Consider the following 23,853-nt stretch of genomic DNA (forward strand, 5'->3'; position numbering starts at 1 on the left):
TTAAGATCAAATACTGCTGGGGCATCATGACGATCAAGTAGATTGAAGTGCGCATCGAGGTTCAGAATGAATGGCCTGTGATGGATGTCAACATTAAGCAGTGGAACCGCTGGTTCAAGGAGATCAAAAACGTCTGGATTGGTACTGAATGCCAAATGAAGCAGCTTTCCATTTGTGTTTACAAATGGGTTAACCTGAATTAGACCATTAGCAAGCATTTCTTCGGTAAGAGCCACTTCCTGCTCAGTCGATGAGTTTGAAGGCAGATACCCGTTCATGTCCTCGTCGAAATTCCAGAGTAAATGAGGGAGATTATAATCACCCATCACCATGATGATATCATCGCTCAAGGACGTCTCTGTAATATTCCGCATAGCTACGGCATGTAACTTGTAGAGCTCAGGACTTGACAAAGGGCGAACGTAGATTCCGGAAATGAACAGTGAGCGGTTCTCCAAACTAATTCCGACAATGACCTGCTCGAGCTTGTCACAGTTTTCCAACGAAACCAAGGAGTAAGGGTGCACAGATTTGACTACTATGAGTGTACCACCTCCCCTGGATAATTCCCGTCTCGAATGAACTAAATTCTCCTCTTGTAGGGGAACAGTTTAAAGAGACGTTAATAGACGTATCCACGTATCCTATCCCCTGGATAATTGACTGGAAGATTAATTGCGATCACAGCGGAATATTTGGTAGTCCGTCGAAATTTCACAGTCGGATATGTCCGGTCGAAGCCAGGTTTCTGTTAAGACCACTGCATCGTAATCACTGCTCGTCAGTCTCAAACGAAGTTCTTGGATCTTCGTACGTAAACCCCTAACATTTTGATAGTAGATAGAGAAAACTGAATCCGAGAGGTTCTCCATCTCACTATCATTAACTCGTACCGAAGCAATCTCGGGTGCATTCATGGAGCGGTCCTGCGTTCGTCTTTGCGGGTTCGGCTCGGTCAATGTAGGGATGTCAGTACGTTCCAAAGTTTGGTTAACACCACTGGAATGACGACCAGTCGTCGCGCTGGAATCGGAGGGTGGATCAGACAAAATACTGCTTAGAATTGCATCGTACTCGCCTTGAATGACAGGTTGGAAGACCCCTTCTCCATAACCACACACAGAGCCAGGACGACTGTTTGCCGATGACGGAGTGTGCTCGACTGTGGTGCAAGGATTAGGGGCTTCCTTAGAGCTAACCTCGTTGCGTCCTGTAGTTTGAGTAGTACTTGCAGAGTGTTGAGTTGAAGCAGCAATGGCACCCACGTACTCGTAGAGATGATATTTTCGAACGACGGTATGCAGATTCGTAGTACGATTTAAGTTGCTAAGAGCATCACCTTGGACGGCTCCTGTCCTACCATCGTCCATTATGAAGGTGATATGTGTCACTATGGAAAATCATCATCGTTGCAAATATAAAGAGATTAAACATAACCCTTTGCTTCATTACCGTCAACCTCCATGTCCATGGGGAGGGGTATGACGAAGTATTTATGGAAGCATTATCTTGAAAAGCTCAGGTTTCGGGTACAGAAATTGCGTGATCATTCATTTATTGAAAAGGCCACCATAATTTAATTTGCAGCAAGGGTAATTCAGCTAGGTAACCAATTAAAAATAATCAATTTAAGTTTCATTGGTTGCGTGAAATAAAAGGATCAGTCAGAAAGCAATAATAAAACTCGAAAGAGCTGCTCATGTTTGAAAGAAGGGAAAATCTCTTTTAATCCTCCGTTACTCGCGCTGTTGTACTTTGTACAACACACATGAGTTTTTCATTGCCATTTTGTTGTTGAGTTACCAATCGATCTGAAACCAACGAGTATTCCTATTCCAACGAGCTAAACAAGCTAAACTTTGATTACAGTAAACACCTAAAAATGCGGATAATAGGGAAAATGTAAATGGAAACCGCGTAAACTGTGACCACACTACGTGGGATTTGACTTAATTTATTACAACATGGAATATATCGAGATCCTGATCAGATAGAAAGTTACTGTCTACGACAAAGTTGTTCATGAGATCATAACCTTGTCGCTGGCGGACAGTAGTTCAGAATTTTCTCACTACGTAGCGCTAGTATACACGTGAAATTATCAAATAAAATATCTCGAGTTCCCAACCAGATAGAAAGGCATTGTTCAGGAGGTCAAGGCTTTTTCGCAGGACAGTAGTTCAGAGTTTTCTCACTTTGCGGCGCTACTATACATGTGAAACTCTTGCATATAAAATATCTCTAGATCCTGACCAGATAGAAAGTAAATGTATTCGGCAAACTTTTTCAGGAAGTCAAGATCTTTTTGTTGGGTGCTCAATATTTCAGAATTTTCTCAGTATGCGGTGCTAGTATACAAGTGCCTTTCTCGCATATTCAATAGTTCGAGATCTTGATGAGCTAGAAAGTTGCTGTTTTCGGCAAAGTTGTTTAGGGAATCAAGCCTTTTTGGCTGGTAAACAGTAGTTAAGGATTTTCACACCATGTGGCGTTAGTATACATGTACAGTGCACTTCTCGCATATGCTATATCTCGAGATCCTGATCAGATAGAAAGTTACTGTCTACGACAAAGTTGTTCAGGAGGTCAAGGTATTTTAGCTGGTGGACAGTAGTTCAGAATTTTCTCTGCTAGTATACATGTGAAATTCTCGCATATAAAATATCTCAAGTTCTTGACCAGATAGAAAATTACTGTCGTCGGCAAAGTTGTTCAGGATATCACAAAATTTTTGCTCGTGGCAGTTGTTCAAAATTTTATCACTACGTAACGCTAGTAAAATGTGAAATTCTCGCCTGTGATATATCTCGAGATCCTGACTAGATAGAAAGTTACTGTATTGAACAAAGTTGTTTTGGAGGTTAAAGCCTAGAACTTGTGAGAAAATTCTGAACTACTGTTCACCACCTAAAATACCTTGACCTCCTGAACAACTTTGTCGTAGACATAAAACTGTATATCTGATCAGGATCTCGAAACAAGCCACATGCGAGAATTTCACGTATATTCTAGCGCTACGTAGTGAGAAAATTTTGAACTACTGTCCACTAGCAAAATCTATCTGATCAAAATCCTGAGATATATTACATGCGAGAATTTCGCGTGTATACTAACGCCACGTAGTCTGAACATTCTGATCAATTGTGCACCAGGCAATAGGCATTGACCTCATGAACAACTTTTTCGAAGACAGTAATTTTCTACCTGTTCAGAATCTTGAGCTTAGCATACGCGAGACTTGTACACGTTTACTAGCCCCACGTGGTAAGAAAATTATGGGCTACTGTCCACCAGCCAAAAAGTCTTGAACCCCTGAACAATTTTGCCGAAAACAGTAACTTTTTATCTACTCAGGATGTCGAGTTATTGTATATGCGAGAATTGCATGTGTATACTAGCACCAAGTAGTGAAAAAATTTTGAACAACTGTCCACCAACGAAAAGATCCTGACTTCCTGAACAACTTTGCCAAAGACATTTACTCTCTATCTGGTCAGGATCTAGTGATGTATCACATGCGAAAACTTAACATGTATATGAGCACTACCTAGTGATAAGATTCTGAACTACTGTTAACCAGTAAAAATGCTATGATCTCCTGAACAGCTTTGCCTAAGGCAGTAACTTTCTATCTGGTCAGGCTCGATATATTTTATATGAGAATTTCACGTGTATACTAGTGCCACGTATTGAGAAAATTTTGAACTATTGTGCACCAAGAAATAGGCTTTGATCTCATCAAAAAATTTGCCGACGACAGTAACTTTCTATCTGGTCATGATCTCGAGATATATCACATGCGAGAATTTCACATGTATTCTAGCGCTACTTAGTGAGAAAATTCTCAACTACTCTCCACCAGCGAAAAGGTTATGATCTCTAGAGCAACTTTGCCCAAGACAGTAACATTCTAGCTGGTCAGGATCTCGAGATTTTCCCTGTTGTAACCAATTAAGTCAAATCCCACGTAGTACGGACACCGTTTACACCGCGTAAACGGTGTCCGTACTACGTGGGATTTGACTTAATTGGTTACAACAGGGAAAATCTCGAGATCCTGACCAGCTAGAATGTTACTGTCTTGGGCAGTGATGGAAAAGTTCGCGAAAACTCACTATGACTCGCGAACTTTTCCCTTGGTGAACTTCGTGAAATATCGCGAACTTTTCCAACACTGGTCTTGGGCAAAGTTGCTCTAGAGATCATAACCTTTTTGCTGGTGGAGAGTAGTTGAGAATTTTCTCACTAAGTAGCGCTAGAATACATGTGAAATTCTCGCATGTGATCTCGCGCGTTGTACTTTGTACAACAGTGTGTGTTTTCCATTGCCATTTTGCAGCCGAGCTACCCATCGATATGAAACCAACGGGTATTCCTTTAAAAAAATTGTTTATAACTAAACAAGCTAAACTTGTATCACAGTAAACCCACAAAAAATGCGGATAATAGAGAAAATTTGAATGGAAACCGCTTCCATTCACATTTTCTCTATTATCCGCATTTTGTGTGGGTTTACTGTGATACAAGTTTAGCTTGTTTAGTTAAAAACAATTTTTTTAAAGGAATACCCGTTGGTTTCATATCGATTGGTAGCTCGGCTGCAAAATGGCAATGGAAAACACACACTGTTGTACAAATTACAACGCGCGAGTACTCGTGTTACAAAAGTGGGTGCGAGTAACGGAGGGTTAAAACTACACCACTGAGGTAGTAAAGTGGTAGTTCCAGTGAGCTGGGAGCGCCAGTGGGGCAGAATTGCCATTGTATATATTCATCTTATCTTCAACTCAACACCACTGGCAGTACTTGGCACTGATGAAGTCGACAAATCGACGAACTTAAATAGGAAAATTCAGAAAGTCGAATAACATTAGGTAGATTAACAAAAGAATTATGATGTGGGGGGTCCGCTTAGGGAGGCAACTAACCTTTAAAGTTGTAGAATAAATCTTCCTATTTAGTATTGAACTTCACTAAGAAAACGCAAGCAAACCTACAGCATTTAGCAAATTAACAAGGAGAGGAATAGTTTAGGAAATAAGTAAAAGTAGAGGTATGTGACAATTGATAACTTATAATTTTTTGTAGGTATTGTTTTTCCCTGAGTTTATTTTACTCGATAACTATATTATTCTCTCAATACGCGAAATCTCTGATATATGCGGTTAAAGCATTTGAGTTAACTTATTTCTTAGTGTTCAAGTACTTACTTAGTGTTAGCAGTCAATGTTAATCTATTAATTAAACCCTACGTGACTGTAAAATCGATCTTTTCTTATGTGGTATTGACGCATCGATGAATGTTTAACTTTTCGCGGCTGTCGGATTCAACGCGCGTATGTCTACGGAGCTTACGCATAAGTGATTCGCAATTCGGTAGAGCTTGCCAAAAGTGTTTTGAGCTTATGTAGTTTAGAATTTGTTCGGTACGGTCGCGAATTTTTTAAATGATTGATACTTGCGGTAAAATAACTAAATTGAAACAAATCTCAATAGTGAAATAAGTAGAATATCTAGGGAGGAAACCAAAATTAATCAACTTGCCAGCATAGCCTATCACATTTATTTTGGTGGCACTCTTTAAGTGATACATAATCAGCTGTTTTTTTTTTCTTTGCGGTTGTCTCGCGTGGCGTTCGTAATTTGCGCGATTTTCATATCTTACGTATCTAGATGTTTAGCTCTAAACGGTTTTACTGACTCGAGGTCGTTCCTTAAGCGGTTTTGGTGCAGGTTTAACCTTTGGCGGCTGTCTGAATCAACGCGCCTACGTCTGCGGAGCTTACGCAGAAGTGATACGCAATTCGATAGAGCTTGTCAAACGCTTTTGAGCTTATGTAGTATAGCACTTGTTCGGTACGGTCGTGAAATCTTGAAATGATTGATACGTTCTTTCAATTAACTTATTTGATTCAAAGCTCAGTAGTAAATAAGTAGAATATCTAGGGAGGAAACCAAAATTAATCAACTTGCCAAGACATGTATTTTGGTGGCAATCTTTAAATGATAATAAGCCTTTTTTCTCGCTTCGGTTGTCTCGCACGGCTTTCGGAATTCGCACGGTTTTCGTAACATACATAATTTAGATATTTCGTTCGAAACGGATTTACTTATTCAATCGGTTTACTACGCGGATGTATCTAAGCGCACACGTCACCGCATTTTTTCCATAACTATCTTGAAACAATACACGACGCATTTCGCGCCAAATCGAATCGAAGCTGGCAGCACCCTCTCAGATTTCAATAAAATTTTCTGAATGTGTAGACTTTGACTAAATAAGCACTTTTGTATACTCAGTTTTTCCAAAATTTATTTAAACTAACATTTGAGAATGGCCAAACTTTTTCTGCCGATTTTTTTCAAAAAAATATTATAAAAAATGACAACTCCAACGAACATATGTTGTATGGATGACTTTTGGGAAATTGTCCAAGTTATCGAAAAAAAATACTGGAAAAAATTTCATTTGAGACCTACACTGAAAAAAAATCGATTTTTAAAATTTAAAGTCGATTTAAAAAAAAATTGCCATGTTTGATTTGGATGAAACTTTGCCTCAAAATAGGTAATTATGGTAACTACCATCCGTCCATACATTGCGAGATGGGCACTTTTAAGGAAAAAAACTTTTTCTTACTTTTTCATGTCTGAACTGATTTTTTTAACGTACCATTTTACACAAAACTAAACCAGTGAAGCTCAAAATTATCTCAGAACCCAATGAAGCTCCATTTTTGATTCAATTTTGTCTAATCAGCAACTAATCACTTGGAATAATCGAGAATTCCATATGAAAAGGGCTTATATGATTAGAAAATAATATAATTGATTATATTGTCTACTACTGAGGCAAAATCCGATACTCCTACAGCAACTTAGAATTCTTAGCTCAAATTATCCATAAAGAATTAGGTATGAATAAAATTTAAATTGAGATCTTCTTTCGAATCAACAACGATTGGGGAAGTCAACGTATCGCATCATAATTCTATATGCCCTTCTGTTATTTATACCTAAACCATTAACATTATATACCTACCACTTCATTCTACCTATGAGTACTATAAAACTAAGGTTGATTTCATACAAGCAGCAGTCAATCTGATAACGAAAGTTGTGAAGACAAGTTGTAGTAAAATTATTATCATGGACCAAAGTAGTAAATTAAGGCTCAAAGGATTGATATGTTGTGCAAATATAAATAATCCGAGATGCAACCGAAATAAGTGACGAGCCATATCGTCAACGATGGTAGAAAAAATACATTATATGGGATATAACCACGAAATTGATGAAATGATGAGCATTTGTGAGTCATGCCGTAGCGTGATATCTCATAATAGAAGTCCAGTTATGAAAAAAACGCCGATCGGTTGGAAATGAAGTAAATATCCAACCGTCAACTAGTCGGCAGCAGCATAGTGATGATCCAGGTCCATCAATGAGTGGTCATCAATCCGTAGATGAGCTAGGTAAGAACAGTCATCCTGATGATTCTATCAACTTTTAACTGCTACCTCCTAATTGCACTTATTAATTATTTTTTCTTCTTCTTTCCTTCAGATACGGTATCATCATCATTGGTATCGGTATCATTGGAGTCAGTTCCATCAGCAGATGATCTGCAACGCCCATACAATGTTGAGAAGTTTAATGGCTTTGTGGAAACGTTGAATTTATCTCCAATTTCATCGAGAAACATGAGGAGCATGGATTATCGTTCAATAAAATCTCTAGAAATTACACAAGCAGTGCGAAAAAATATATTTGGCCTAGATACAGCAGACATTAGCAAAGTAGAGACATACGAAGAAATGATTGTGCAGCTAGAGGAGAAGTTCAATTCCCCTACAGCTGACAGAAAAGATCAGATAACAGTATTATCAGTATTGCCAAAGTCTTGGTCCATGAATAAAGTTGTAGCAGAATTCAACGCACCAACGTACATGGTGAGGCAGGTGAAGAGCCTTGTTAATGAGCATGGTATTCTAAGCACACTCAACAAAAGAAGTGGGCATGGGATCAACGATGATACAAAAAAACTAGTTAGGGAATTTTTTGATGACAATGATATTAGTAGACCTATGCCCGGAACAAAAGATTTTGTTTCCGAGTTTAGAAATGAACGAAAAGAACACGTTCAAAAACGCCTGTTAATGATGTCCCTCAAAGAAGCGTACATGATGTATACATAATGTATGTATTTGTACAATTCATGAAAATGTAAAATTAATGATCAACAGTTTAAGAATTATGTCACAAGATGCAATAATAGAAAAAATGCTTTGTAATATTTCTACTAGAACAACTGATTGCTTTTTCCGTGCTTGCGAAAAGTGTGCTTCCAATGAACATATTGAAGAGGAACTTACTTTGCTATTAGAATCAAATGACAAACAAGATGTTGTGTTTCAACAGTGGCTGAATACTGATCGTTGTAATTTGGAAACGATTATCAAGCCTGTTGATGAATTTGTTCCGTATCTCATTGATAAAATTAACAAACTTATAACTCATTACTTTACTGACTGGCGAAATTCTAGCAATTTGTGATTTTTCTGAAAATTATTCATTCATTATCCAAAACGCTGCTCAAGGATATCACTGGAATAATTCTCAAGCAACAATACATCCATTTGAAGTTTTTTTTTTTATAAGAAAGACAATAAACTTGAAAATGTTAGCTTCATTATCATATCAGAAGTAATGACTCACGATACAGTTGCAGTTCAGTTGTTCATCTCAAAAATGGTAGATTTTATTAAACAATCGATAGATTTTTCTAAAATTACTTTTACGTCAGATGGGGCAGCATCACTATACAAAAATAAAAAAAAGCTTTGCTAGTCTGTTTCAGTCAAAGCATGTCAGTCTCATGGAAAAGGTCCCTGTGATGCCATTGGTGGCACTCTCAAGCAAATGGCAAAGAGAGCTAGTCTTGCTCGAGATTATGGAAACACTATAACAACTCCACGAGAATTATATAACTGGGCAGTTGAACAAACAGATAAAAATATCACAAAACTACGTTTCGAGTACATATCCACTGAACAGTACATCAAAATGTCAGAAGAACTCGAAGAACTATATAACAGCACAAAGACAATATCTGGCAGTCTGGCACACAGAAATTCCACAGTTTTGTGACTATAACTGGTGACAAAGTAGCGGCAAAAAGGTATTCTAATTCAGAAGATGAACCAAAAATATTTAACTTGATTGGAAAAAGGAAAAAATAGCATATATGAAAATAGGTTTAAAACATTGAAAATATATAAATAAATGATATATGAAAAATCTTGTCTTTTTTCTCTCACATATTATCAAATTTTGCATCAGTAGTAGACAACAGAATAAGGGAATGATATTTTTTTAACAAGGTCTACATGTCTAAATAGTTTTATTGAACTCTGAGAGGGTACTGCCAATTCCAAATACGATTTGGCGAGAAATGCATCATGAGCCCTTTTCATATGAAATTATCGATTAATCAAAGTGAACTTAAGTGCTGATTAGACAAAATTGAATCGCAAATTGAGATTCATTGGATTCTGAGATGATTTTGAGCTTCACTGGTTTAGTTTTGTGTGACAATGGCAAAAAAAAAAAAAAAAAAAAACAGTTTAGACATGAAAAAAAATTTGTAAGAAAAACTTTTTTTTCCTTAATAGTGCCTATCTCACGATGTATGGACGGTTGGTAGTAAACATAATTACCTATCTTGAGGCAAAGTTTCATCCAAATCAAACATGGCCATTTTTTTAAATCGACTTTAAATTTTAAAAATCGATTTTTTCAGTGTAGGTCTCAAATGAAATTTTTTCCAGTATTTTTTTTTTCGATAACTTGGACAATTTCCTAAAAGTCATCCATACAACACATTTTTGTAGGAGTTGTCATTTTTCCATAATATTTTTTTTTTTTTGAAAAAATCTGCAGAAACAGTTTGGCCCTTCTCAAATGTTAGTCTAGATAAAGTTTGGAAAAACTAAGTATGCAAAGTGGCATATTTAGTCAAGGTCCACACACCCAGAAAGTTTCATTGAAATCTGAGAGGGTGCTGCCAACTCCGAATACGATTTGACGCGAAATGCGTCACACACGGAATCCACACACGTGATTGAGTAAGTGAGTTGTGAGTTATCATAATATTGAAACAAATTTTCTCGAGCAAAGCCGGGGTAACTCAGCTAGCTTTATACACGGCCGCTGAATCTGACTCATATTTGAGTCCCGTTTATTCAAATTAGAAAACACGTAGTAAAGTTTTTCTCAAATATGTTATAGTGGTCTGTCGCTAGTATGTCTTAAAGAAATAAATCACAAATATCTTTTTTCGATTCTAGGCTTCAGATTTGAGTAAACCAATCGACAAAAAACTGTACAAAGGCACCAATCCAAGTTGTCACGATTTCAACGCAACTGCAGCTACGTGTGAAGGTGCACCACTCCTCGTGGGTTTTAGCACGGGTCAGATTCAATTGGTTTATCCTGGACGAAGAGAACAAGGAAAATTATACAACGAAGAGGTAAAAATATGTCCAAATAATAGGGGCATTCACATATATGTATATCGCTCATAATTGCGTTAAATCAATTACACTTAAAAATACCCTGGTATGTATTTCTAAGATATTATAAATGTTCGGATGTATTATGTAAATATCCCTGATGCGTTTTAACTATGTTTTCGTATCAAAAAAGCGCCGTAGTTTCGCGATTAATAGATTAAATGGCAAACAATTTTAACTGAATAGAAGTTTTATTTTATTGTACTTTAGGACCCTTGCACTATGCTTATATATTGTAAAAACACGATTAAGTTTTACATTAAAAACGTGGGAGGGAAGAAATGTGATATTGATGGGTGGCACAGTGGGATCGTAGAATCCAGTAGATTAATTCAACTTTCGGGTCCGGTCATAATCTTAAGTAATTATGGCAAATTATTGATCGATAATAGCGCAACTCTTCCGACACTATATAACGAGAGTAAAGTTGATTTTCGCTACTTAATTTTTCCAGTTTTCAAATGTAGCGACAATACTATCCGAGTTGTTTTATACAAAGTACACTGGAGTCTGTTTTTATGTTAAAAAACGTTTAAATCCAAAAGAACGGCGTAGAAAGCGACTTCAGTGTACCTTAATTTGTATTTGAAATCCAGTTTAAGAACAACACATGCCATCACAAAAAAAATATCATATTTTAGTTGATTGCGATGTTCAAACCTTTCCAAAATCGCAAAATGATGGCGCTTTTACCTTAACTAACTATAAAAGAAAATTGGAATATAAACTGAACAATTGTTTTTCTTCCACAGAGATTAATTGATAAGACGAAAGTTACCTGTTTGAAATGGATTCCAGGTTCTGAAAACCAATTCCTGGCATCACATAGCAGTGGTTGCTTGTACGCTTATAACGAAGAACTGCCATGTACACCAACTACGCCAAGCTATCAGCCCTATAAGTGTGGTGATGGTTACATTATTCTAGCGTGCAAATCTAAATCTACTCGCAATCCCTTGTATAAATGGTGCTTTGGACAGCAAGAAAATGCCAGCATTAATGAGTTCTGCTTTTCACCTTGTGGTCAACACTTAGCAATTGTGTCCCAGGATGGATTTCTCAGAGTCTTCCAATACAGTAACATGGAGTTAATTGGAATAGCGCGATCATATTTTGGAGGATTTCTGTGCGTATGCTGGAGTCCAGATGGAAAATATGTTGTTGTTGGAGGAGAAGACGATCTTGTAACAGTATATTCCTTACACGAACAACGTGTTGTTGCTAGAGGCCAAGGTCATCGTTCATGGGTATCAGTAGTTGCGTTTGACCCGTATACGACGTCTTATTCAAATTGGAATGGTGGCGATTTCAGCGACGATGAAAACCCGATAAACGATGGTTATGACAACTGCTATGACTACACCAACCATGTTGGTAGTGAATCAATTGCGACTGCTGGGCATCGTCCTCCGGTATGTAGAAATAGTGTATCTACATCGGATAAGCTTGCCACTTGTTATCGTCTGGGTTCAGTGAGCCAGGATACTCAACTATGTTTGTGGGACATTACCGAAGATGTCCTGCGACAATCAATAGGCCGTTTAAGTCGTAATCTGAGCTCAGCGGATCCCACTTCTTATAATACAAAAAGGTATGCTGTGTTCATCTAGTTTGGTATGATCTTTAATGTTTTTTTTTCTTTTCAGTGAATTTTCAAAAAGTGCAAATAATAGTAATAGTGGACAACCCACGGTATCTCACAAGGATTATGCTAAATCAATAGCTAAAGTGGCTTCAACGAACGAAAATGATACTATGGATAACTCAAATTTTACCGTTAAATATTTGACTTTAACTAGTGATAATATAAATACTGCTATAAATTGTGATGATAGTAATAGCAACAATAGCAGTGGAAAATGTTCCACAGCCAGCGTCGAAGGCAAATATTCGAAGAATCATATAACCAAAGGCAACAGTGTTGTTAATTCTGGTGGTACATCTTCAGTCGGATCGTCGAATAAGAAGGACAAAGATAGTGACAAAACATTGAAGTTTGAAACAAATCATCAGCATAATCATTCAACATTTAATTCAATAACTCAGCGGTTTTCAAATATGGGATTCGGAAACGCTGGTAACAATTGTAGCAATAACAGTGAAAAGTGTGAAAAAGTAGGCAAAAGCAGCAAAAGAAGCATCATATCGCTTGCAGGCAAATCAAACAACAGCAATAACATTCACAGTAGTTCAAATAACAATAATTTCCAACATTCTAACGCTCCGAGTATCAACCATCAAGTCAACCTTGTTGATCAACCTATTTCAACATCATCGTCAAGCAGTGGAGGTGGTGCTAGTATTTCCAACACAATAACCTCAATTATGACATCATCGCTAACGAAAAATAAACGCAATGATGCTAACGGAACAGGCGGCAGTGTTACTAGCATTATCTCATCTTATGATCCAATGAAATTGATAGGAACTCCTGCGTGCCCACGATTCGATGATTGTCCAGTATTAGAACCGTTGGTGTGTAAAAAGATAGCACACGAGCGATTAACGGCATTAATATTTCGGGAAGATTGCTTTCTCACAGCGTGCCAGGATGGATTTGTGTACACATGGGCAAGGCCTGGTTACATAGTGAGTATTAAACCATCATAATATACTGTGTCGTACCCGTTCACCGCTCATTTCTTTTCAAAATTTGTTGAAAAAGTTCCAAAAATGAGTTCTAAAAATGTGTATAATAACCGACTAATTCATGTTTAACATGCCTGCTGATCATATTTAACCATCTACATTGTTATTGTTTAAAAAAAAATGTTTGTTTCAATTATATGAGCGATGAATAGAGATCCAACAATCACCGCTCACTCCAAAAATAAAATTAAAATATGCATTACGACGAACGAAAGCGAAATCAAAATCTACTTTCCCAATATGTATATTTTTCAAACCATATGATGCTCAATAACGCCATCAAATGAACAGAAAATGACAGAAAAGATATAAATTTAATAAAAAATATATATTTCCACTAATTTTAAGAACATTCAAGCTTGCGCAATTATATTAACGATGCGAACTTAATGTTGAGCGATGAACGGACACCACAAGGTTTCCATATTTGCCTATAGTTGGAAGAATACATGGTCTCTGCAGATCCTATTTGTTTAAAACCTTTTCTTTCCCAGAAGGTTGTTTTTGTCGTTGTAATAGTGTTTCTGAAAAAAAAGGTGCTAGAACCAAAGAAGTCCCATAATCTAAAATTTTCGGATACAATGGTTATAATTGTTTTTTTTTTTTCAATAGTTCCTTAGTTGAGATCTCAAAAATACATAGGACAAGAATAATGAGCATACGGAGAAAAAAAAGTTGAATGTTTGATAATCATCATGGGAAGAAGAGGGTTAAACCAGGATTTAAATATCATTGTGTCATTTGATTATTTTTCAGTGGCTTTTGTGCACTAGCGCAAACAACTGTATTAAATATAACTAACCACTTCCACTAAAAGATATGCTATCGGCAATATTATAAATTAAGACACAATTTTTCCCGACTCTATCGGCACCAGTGACACAAAAGATGACTAGAACACTGTAAATTGAGCGCTTAGCAGTACATCTCAATTTCAACAAGGTTATCAAAAACAACTCACAGTTGAGTAAAATTATAGTATTGTGAAAAATTACCTGTTTTAAATTATATTAAAATTTTGAATCAAACTGGAGGTTATGGCAAAACAATATGATATGTAATAGAAAAATAAAAAACCCGAATTTATCCACCTATGGTGTGATCAGACCCTTCTTACTTATTCAAGTTTATTTATTTTATTGTCATTATCAGTGACGAAGCCCCCCACCCCCGTGTCATCCAGTGACGCTACGCCACTGCCTGGGGGTACCCGGAATATATCCGGGTGTAGTCTATTTGGTGAGGCTACCAATCACCTTATCATCGTATTTTAATGTGATTTAATGGGTTTTAATTCAATTCATATTCAAGCAACTTCCCCGGGGTACCCGGAACATGTCCAAGTGTGTCCAATGTGGTCTGGAACACTTAACACGACTTGCATTGATCTTATTTTTGAATTCTGTAGTAATTTGATGTGTCGCATGATGGTTTTGATACGTTTTCCTTTAAATCCAGCGTGAAGGCCCATATTCACCGGATCCTATTCCGGCCATATCTCCGGAACCGGTTCACCGATTCCAAAACCGTTCAATAGCGTTCAATGGGACCCCAAGCCTATCATTTAGCGCCGAGTTTGTCCAAATCGGTTGAGCGGTTGCTGAGAAACGTGAGCGCATTCATTTCGTTACATACACACACACATACACACATACACACATACACACATACACACATACACACACACACACACACACACACACACACACACACACACACACACACACACACACACACACACACACACACACACACAGACATGTTCCGATCTCGTCGAGCTGAGTCGAATGGTACATGACACTCGGCCCTCCGGGCCTCGGATCGATAGTCGGTTTTTCAAGTGATATCTATACCCTTCTTTGTAAGAAGGGTAAAAAGTTTAATCTAATACGAATAATATTTAATCTGAGATCCTTGTTTTAAGTTGAGAGCTACAACACTACACAAGCGTTAAAAGCCCACACCCTATTTGAAAACGAATCAAAATTGGGTAGAGTCACCCAGTTCGGTCAAAACTGAACCTATTCAAAAATGGGAAAACATGCATTTACCCAGATCTGGGTAAACATACTTTTGACAGATATGAAATGCCGACTCCCACTGCAGAAGAAGAAGTTGTTCCTCTTCGTCACCGAAGGATATAGTGTTTTCCAAATCCGGCAGTGACTGAAAAATATATGTAACATTAATTCTCTACCCAATCTCTACAGTATTTCGTATTTACGACCACTGTTTACGTTTGCTTTTTCACATGTTGTTGAAGAACGTTCTGGTAAACTAAAATGTGAACAGTAAGAAAAAAGTACCCAAAATGGAGTTCACTTTCACTCAACATGTGACTTCCGTGGGGCTAAGTAAAATTAAGTTAATGAAGAAAACTAAATTTTGAGTAATCTTGATCAATAATCCATTGAGTGAAAATTACCTAACGATCAATCGAATGCAATAATGGAGCACGAACGAAGGCGATAGAGCACACAAAAAGGACAGCATCGACGGCAGCGCAGGTTGCTTTCATCGGAAAATAAGTTAAAAGTGCCCTACGGGGAAAACATGACGGTTGAGTGCTTTTGACTGAAAATTTAATTCTTTTCTACTTTGAATCGCAGCGTCTTTTGTTAAAAGAAATATATTGATATATTCTTCGTTAGTTCTTTTATGCAATACAATTTATAAAAATGTAACTTTCAAATTACCGTACTTAACAATGATTAACAGAAAATGAACTTTAATTTGAGTTCATCTGAGTTGAAACGGTGGAAACTAAGATTTTAAATTGGCTCACACTGGACTAGCCTATCGGTCCCAGTACATTGATGAACGTAACCCATTCTAATCGCAATTCTAGTACCACAATATTTTTGTTATGATTCGCTATGAAAGTTTGACAGATAATAACGTTGATTTTCCTATGTTTCGAAGGGTGCATCGGTTAGCTTGGGATCGAAGAGAGTACTAGCATCTTGGAAAATGATTAGGTTAGATGAGGTCTAATAATTTTTCTTGTGTAATTGATGTTTACAGCATATCTGAGATATGATATAAACATCAATACGGCCAGGCCTACTGCTTTGTATTTGCCGCAAAGATGATTTTTGGAAATTAATGGAAACATTTCTTGAATCTACAGGGGTAGAAGGATGCGTGGACATACCGTACCAAACGCTTCGAGTTACTATGTGTAGTTGTGTGTAATGTGTAAATATTTGTAATGTGTAAACAATATCGAGCTGGAACCGCAAGTAAGCAAATCAATTGCCTCCTCGTTCGAATCCTTCGTTGTGAGTGGTTCCGATAGATACGCGCCCATTTTGGCTTGCAGGCAGCAGCAGAAGATTTGCTCGTTCGATTTTAACCTACTTCCACTGGATATCACCGTTACCTCCTGGACTTATTTTGTAACTTCCGGCTTCCGGATCGTTATGCACTTGTAACTAAACCCAAACGGACACGATTCAACAGCGTACATTAGAAAATTCAGCGGAGATCTCCTTTTTCGCAACGTTTCACGGCGGCGGCGAAGGAAGAAAAAAACCCGGTTTGTTCACTCGCGGTAATCTTAAAAACTCTTTCGATCCTATTTTTTTTTTCAAACAACCAAATACAGCACTAATAAATTATTGAAAAAGTTTTTAAGTGTCCAAAATGCACCAGCTAAAGGACTTATTCGGATCGAAGAGAGTACCAGAGCTGAGCCAAAAAGTAAAAACATGGAGATAACTCTAAGACCAGAAGATCCCGAAAAAACGTGCTCAACTTTTTGGCTCAGCTCTGGTACTCTCTTCGGAACCAATCTAGTCGAAGCACCCCTCGAAACATAGGAAAATCCATGAACCCCTCATTTCTTCTGAAACTTTCATAGCTAATCAAAACAAACTGAGTGTGTAGTGTACTACACACTCAGCTACGTTTTCCTTGTTAGAAATTTTAACGAATGTACGGTAATGTGATTATTAAATCAACGAACTATGTAAAACCAATTACAGAAAAAAAAACTGTAAAATGAAGCAAACGCCGAAGTCGATAAAATAAATACCGAACATACAGCAAATTACAAACTCGTTTACCGCACTCCTGTAAATGACGTCAAGCCGTCAAATCAAGATGCAAGCCACGTTCAACTGTAACTGCGACTGTAGTTCAATTTCAACTGTAAAGGTGAGTAGTGGACAGAGATCATAAAATTCCGGTGAAACTAGGGCAGGTATACCGTGAAGGCACCATATTTGACGCGGTTCCTAATTTGACGCACTCGATCATTTTCGACTATTTTCAATTAATATTTTTTAAATGTTAACAGATTTGAATTTTTCAGGTATAATCCTAAATAGGACCTAGATTATTTTAACTCTAGTAACCTCAAGTCCGTGCTCTGTTGTTGCTGCTAGGGTGGGGTACCTAGGGGGCTACCAGGACAAACACATTATACAACAACCTCTTTTAATGGCTAGCAGAGCTGGAGAACTATTTCTGAGTCTCAAGGTCGGCTGGTGTACTTTACTCGGCAAATCAGACCTCGAATAAGGTGTAGTAAACAGAAGCTGGTGAAATACAATTTTACCATTTATTTCCCTAATTTAACATGGTGTGTGTGTGTGGGGGGGGGGGGGGTGTAATACCTGACCGGCCGGTGGCTGCTGGAATTTACTGGGGTGATGGTGCTGGTGGTGGTGGTCTCGATGACGGTGGCTAACTTAATGGCGGGAAACAGTGAGGCTGATGACGACTCGGTGAAAGCGTCTGGCGACGCCGGTCGGTTAGCACAATGGCGGACTCTGGCGAACAAATGTTGGCTATGCTGAGAGTCTGTGGTTCCAGGCTTGGAGATGGCAGACTTAGATTTCACGGGTGTGTGGAGACCTGCTCGGTACCATTTGGGGTGGAACCCAAATCCTAATCTTACTGAGTCCAACCTTGGTATCATCGAGAGGCCAGTTCTCCATCAAAATCTACCCTCACAACTAACGGGTCCTGACTCTCTCTCTCTCTATCCACTCCTGCTACTACGACACTCTTACTCTTCTTCAATAAACTTTTAACGGGTTTTAGCTTATGTAACTGCTCTTGTTTGAGTTTACTTGGCAAGTGGCGGAAGAAGTTTCCGTGCTACTCACCGTTCCCTTTCTCTGTACTTCTCGTAGCCATTCTCCTATGTTCCACTGAACTCAGTTTGTTGGCTCATCACCTATTCCAGCAGTTGGTAGTAAACTGTGGTATTGTATAGTGTACTAAAACTAGGGGTATCAAATTGGCAATTATTATTCAAATTTAAATGGACATGCAGAATACGATAAACATACAGAAATACATCAACAAATGTTACAAACGGTAACACTACCCCATACTCCCTCTAGAAAATAAATCTTTATCAACGATAAAGTTTATTTTCGTTTAAACTTTCCCTCAGCAAATTAAGCCCAGGTTTGAGACCTTTATGTGCTTGACTCGACTAATGTGAAAATTAGCATTTTGAACGCGAAATTCGACAAAATAGTGAATTTGTTCCGACAATCGAACAAGTACTATTTTACGCGCTTTACCCTATTCCTTTCGAGGGCGTATTGTACTAAAACTGCTAGAAATTGAACTATTATTCCTATCTCGGTATTGCTTGTTGATAGAGTGTCTCTCAAGCTACACAATAGCCATTTGTTACTCAAATAGCTTCGTGCGGTACACTGTGCTAGTGTTGTTGGAGATTTTGTTGGGAAATTGATTATTGTAATTGGTTATGGAGTTTAATTCCTACAGTTTATCGTCTCCTTTTCGAGTGCGGAGCCTTACCGGTATAGCTCAAACTATTTGGAAGATTGCATTTTGCAGTTTTATTCAACTTTGGACGATCTATCCATCCCAAAGAGAACGCTACTCGCATTATTGGAAGCAAAAGCTGTAGGGGGGAACAAAAGCGACTATGGACAACAAAAGAGATCTATACAAACACCTAACACTTCAGCTTGAGCTCTATCTAATTTTCTCTAATTGTGGTTTGTTTACTTTTAGCGATCGATTACAAAATTTACTGACTCACGAACCTTGGACAAAGTAACTTTTCGGCTAACTACGGGCAAATAAAAATATGACTCCATCCAAAATAGACCAACTGACGAAGACATACGGTTAACGAACTGACGACTAATTACGACTATAAAATACCGGGTTTTAAATCGGCAACAGAGAAGATCCCTACTATTTTTCCCTGTTCATTGGCAAGCTCGTAGGAATTCGTGCCTCTACGAGAAACGATCCTGCAAGGAACGTAAGTTGGACCTAACTTTGCATTGTATGCATCTCCAGCGGACGATTGTGTGAAATTTCGACGGTAGACGTGCTGACCTACTTGGTACAATGTCGGCTACTTTGCTATCAATGGCCTGTTTTCGCTCAACTCGTTCATCAGGAGACAAGTCTCTAGTTTCGACTTCACGGAGGTGCTGATCACCTGAGGAAACAATTTAGTGACCGAATACGATCTTGTACGGCGTGAAGCCTGTCGATGCGTGTACAGTATTGTTTATAATGCACGCATTGATACTTCGGTTAAGCCTCTCCAAAGGATTGGCTTGACTGTGGTGACGGGCATTGGTCCAATGCTTCACCTGGTATATCTCAAGAAATGCCTTGAATTCCTGACTGACAAAGCTAGACGCATTGGCCGAGATTAATATCTCTGGAACCGAAAATCTTCGGAACCACTGTTCCTCCAGGATTTTGGTCGTCAGGCTTGTCGAAATTTTTCGGACTGGCACTAGCACTGTCCATTTCGAAAATAGATCTAAAAGGACCAACAGGTGTGCGTTACCCGATTTGCTTCGGAGCAATGATTGAATATAATCAATGGACAAAATTTGAAAGGGTTTTGTTACCAATCTGGGTTTACCCATTTCCGGGTGTTGCGAAACATTCGAGGGTTTTGTTTCTTTGCAAACCATACACTGCTGGACGTGCTTCTGGACTTCTCGAGGTCGTAGCTCTGGAGCTCGATACTCCATCGGCTGAGACGTGATGAAGTTCGCCATTTACCCCGCATTATGTACGTGAGTGCCGATGCATCGGTAACTACAATGAAATGAGTTTCTTCTATGTAGGGTCGAAACTTTTCGATTGCGGACAGAATCGCTAAACCTTCTTTCTCAGAAGCTGCATAGGCCTGTTGGGCGGGCGTGAACTTCTGACAGAAGTATGCGACTACTTTCTCGCCCTCATCATGCTGCTGAGTTAGAATCGCCGCGATAGCGGTATCACTGGCGTAGCTCTGAATTTGAAACGATTGGGTGAAGTCTGGATTGCACAGAACAGGAGCAGATATCAGGCATTCTTTTATGCGGAGAAAAGCCTTCTCAGCTTGTTCGTTCCACACAATCGTTTTGGGTTTTTTTTCGGAGTAAGTTTGTGAGTGGAGCTGAAATCTCACTGAAATTGCTAATAAATCGCCTGTAATAATTTGCCATACCCAGATACCGGCGTAAGGTCGGTCGCTCGTAATTCACGATCGCCTCAATCCGATCGGGATTGGGTTTCAAACTATCAGGTGTGAGTAAATAACCCAAATACGGGAGTTCATTGAGGCAGAATTTTGATTTTTGCAAGTTAACAGAAAGATTTGCATTTGTCAGACGACGTGCTACTTCCCGCAGACTTTTGAGATGCCCTTCGAAAGATTCGCTTACGATGACGATATCGTCAAGGTAAACGAAAACTTCCGGTTCAAGCTCTCCGTACCCCAGTACTTGATCCATCATCCTAAAAAGAGTGACTGGGCTATTGATGAGACCAAACGGCAACCGGGTAAAATTAAACAACCCTCTACCTAACACCGAAAAAGACGTGTACTTCCTCGAATTGGATTCGAGAGGTATTTGAAGAAATGCTTTCGTGAGATCGATTGTCGACAAATACCTACACGCCCCCAATCGACTTAGTATGCGATCTTGGTGCGGCAGAGGGTAAGCATTTCGTTGGGTTCGCTCGTTCAAACGGCGTGCATCTAAACAAAGTCTCACCTCTCCGTTCGGTTTCATAACAGGTACCGTGCTCAATGACCAGTCGCTATGGCTCCTCTCCACTACTTGCTGAGTGATCAGTTTGTCCAGCTCGATGTTTATTTTTAATTGCATCTGGGGATATGTTGGGTATGGGTTTATGCGTATGGGTGGTGAGTTCCTGAACTCGTCTTTGATCTCAATTTTGTGAGAAATTAGAGGCGTTGTGTCGAGATACTCTCCATCCACAGCGACCTTAAATAATTGTTTAACAGATTCAATCTGAGTGATTTGCTCATCTGTAAGTTTGTGTTCATCCTCTAACTGGTCAATCTCGTCGACTTCCACTGTGGTTTGAATAGTGGAACGAATATTAAACACTTTCCAAAAATCTCCCGCTCCTAAGATTAATTGTCGGTTCAGTTGTGGAGCAACAATCATGGGAATAATTTTCTCTCGATTGTCGAAGCACACAGGTACATCTACGCATCCAATAACAGGGATGCTTCTACCTGCGGCGTTAATCAAAGATGTATTAGAAGGGTTTGTTTTTAATTTAAGAGATTTTAGCAACTTTTCGGCTCCCCTGCCTAATACAGAGCATTGCGCTCCACTGTCGAGCAAACCGATGACATCTCTCCCCATTATTTCAATTTCTACGAAAGGTCGGGCGTCTCCAGCGTTATAAATGAAGAGCTCTCTCACCTCTGGTGCCTCATAAGTATCAGTTTCGGAGAAAGGAGCAAACCCATTATGCCGTAAGTTTTGCGAAACGTCAGTATCAGAGGGATTTGGACATGGAGATTCAACTTGCCCTCTCAAGCTGAATTCTCCACGTTTTTTGAACAAACCGGACATAAACTAGTGAATACGTCACTAAAATCACAAAGTCGACAAAACTTCTGTCGTTTGTCCGGACATTCACCATAGTGATGGCCAGGTTTACGGCAATTGGAACACACTCCAATTGGAGGTCTTCGATATGTTTCCACCAAGTTTTTAAAAGTTCCGCCACTCGATCCTTCCATCGAATTGAGCGGGACATTCTCCTGCCTTCTGGGTTGCTCCTTTTCAGGTTTACGTGGTTTATCGGATTCACTCTCATTTTTGCCAAATTTGTTGTACTTGGAGTTTTGAAAGACTCTTGTGGAAACAATATTTCCAGATTGGTCTTTCTTGGACTTTTCTTTAAACCCTGAGATCTCGTTAAGCTGAGAATTCCGTGACTTCTGGTTTTCAGCCGATTTTTGTTTGCTCCGGTCATCGCATTTTTATATTCGTGGCGCATATTTCGCCAAATTATGTCGAATTTTCGATGATCTGAAATGGGTTTGGTCATTGAGTGGTAAATCTTCTGCATTTCATGGAAGTAATCCACAAATTTCTCTCCTCGACCCTGGCGACGATTCGTAGCTTGAATCTCTAATTGGAAATCCAAGTCTGGAGGTAAAAATTCCCTCTTCAACTCTTTTTTCAACTGGTACCAGTTCCTAAACTCTTTATTCTCATAACCATCTAGAAACCAGTCTTTCGCTCGACCTGAGAATAGGTGAATTGCAGAGCGGAAAAGTTCCTTATCACTCACATCTTCTGCACGAGCTCTCATTTTGATCTCCTTGAAAAACTCTGAAAGCTTTCTACCCTTGTCTCTGCCATCGTATTTCAATTTCCATTCAGAAATAGGAACACGTCGAGTGGACCTAGACCTTATTTTAGCTGACTTCTTTCTACTATGTTGTCGAGGTTCAGAGAAACTATCGGAGCTCGAAGTAGACGACGAACTACTCATACTACTACTACTACTACTTCTAGATTTACGCCTCTCACTCTCCAACTCGGATTCTGAGCTTTTATATTTCTTCTTCGGTTTCGCTGACCTACTCTTGTGGCTAATTCGAGAATGACCTGAACGAGACAATGAGAGCTTTCCGAAGAAGAGCTTGCTATCTCACTCGCTGAATTTTTCGTATTTTTGCTTGAGCTTTTTGGTTTCTTTTTCTTTTCAGGTTTCTTCGATTCGACAGGATCTATCGGTGACGGCACATCGGGAATATCCTTTTTAGTCGAATCTACCTTCAAGTTCTGGTTCAAGTTTTCCAGTAATTTTTCCAACCTCATTTTGTTGAGTAAATGTTTTTCGTCCTCCTTAATCTTTTGCTGTTTCAGTTCAATCTCCTTTAGACGACGCTGTTTTTCCTGCTCAGAAGACTGAATGACAAAATCTTTTAATGCCTTCAATAAATTTGGAAGGTCTTCGACCTCTCCTTTCTCATATTCTGATAATTTATCTAGAATTTCCTCTGTCCTTTTTATAGACGTCTCCAGTTCCTTCTCTTTCTCAGTGATCAACTTGTGCCTAGCAGTGCTCGGAGCCTCTTCTGACTCGCTCGGGATTTCCTTAACTGACTGATTCAAATCTTCTATCTCTGTCCTCACATTTTCCAAAACCTTTGAAATCTCATCTTCTACCTTATCCTCTTCGGGAATCGGGGCTAACAACGGGAAAAAATTTAAGCAGATCTGGTTAATTTCTTTTTCTAACCTCGCTATTTCTGACACAAACTTGTGAGAGTCCGTGGCTGAGTATAATCGAGAAATTCGCACTCTGAAATGAACTAATCTCGTCTTCATCTTCTCCTTATTTCTAG

The 23,853-nt window shown here is 38.7% G+C and overlaps 1 protein-coding gene across 4 annotated transcripts in view; it reads left to right on the forward strand.

Moving 5' to 3' along the window:
* The window catches only part of LOC135714613 (WD repeat-containing protein 20), a 125,606-nt gene that overhangs the window by 55,159 nt on the left and 46,594 nt on the right, over nucleotides 1-23,853 (forward strand). For 2 of the 4 annotated variants that reach the window (XM_065237992.1, XM_065237996.1), the window contains exons 2-4: nucleotides 10,350-10,532; nucleotides 11,327-12,165; nucleotides 12,221-13,163. In XM_065237992.1, the coding sequence (XP_065094064.1) occupies nucleotides 10,350-10,532; nucleotides 11,327-12,165; nucleotides 12,221-13,163 (1,965 nt within the window). Of the gene's footprint in view, nucleotides 1-10,349; nucleotides 10,533-11,326; nucleotides 12,166-12,220; nucleotides 13,164-23,211; nucleotides 23,838-23,853 lie in introns of those variants that run through there. The other 2 variants (XM_065237994.1, XM_065237993.1) reach the window with 2 other exon arrangements.

Source organism: Ochlerotatus camptorhynchus, unplaced genomic scaffold (genome assembly GCF_037179485.1).
Source record: "Ochlerotatus camptorhynchus isolate MF236.1 unplaced genomic scaffold, CSIRO-AGI_Acam_v1.1 ptg000675l, whole genome shotgun sequence".
Classification (NCBI taxonomy): Eukaryota; Metazoa; Arthropoda; class Insecta; order Diptera; family Culicidae; genus Ochlerotatus; species Ochlerotatus camptorhynchus.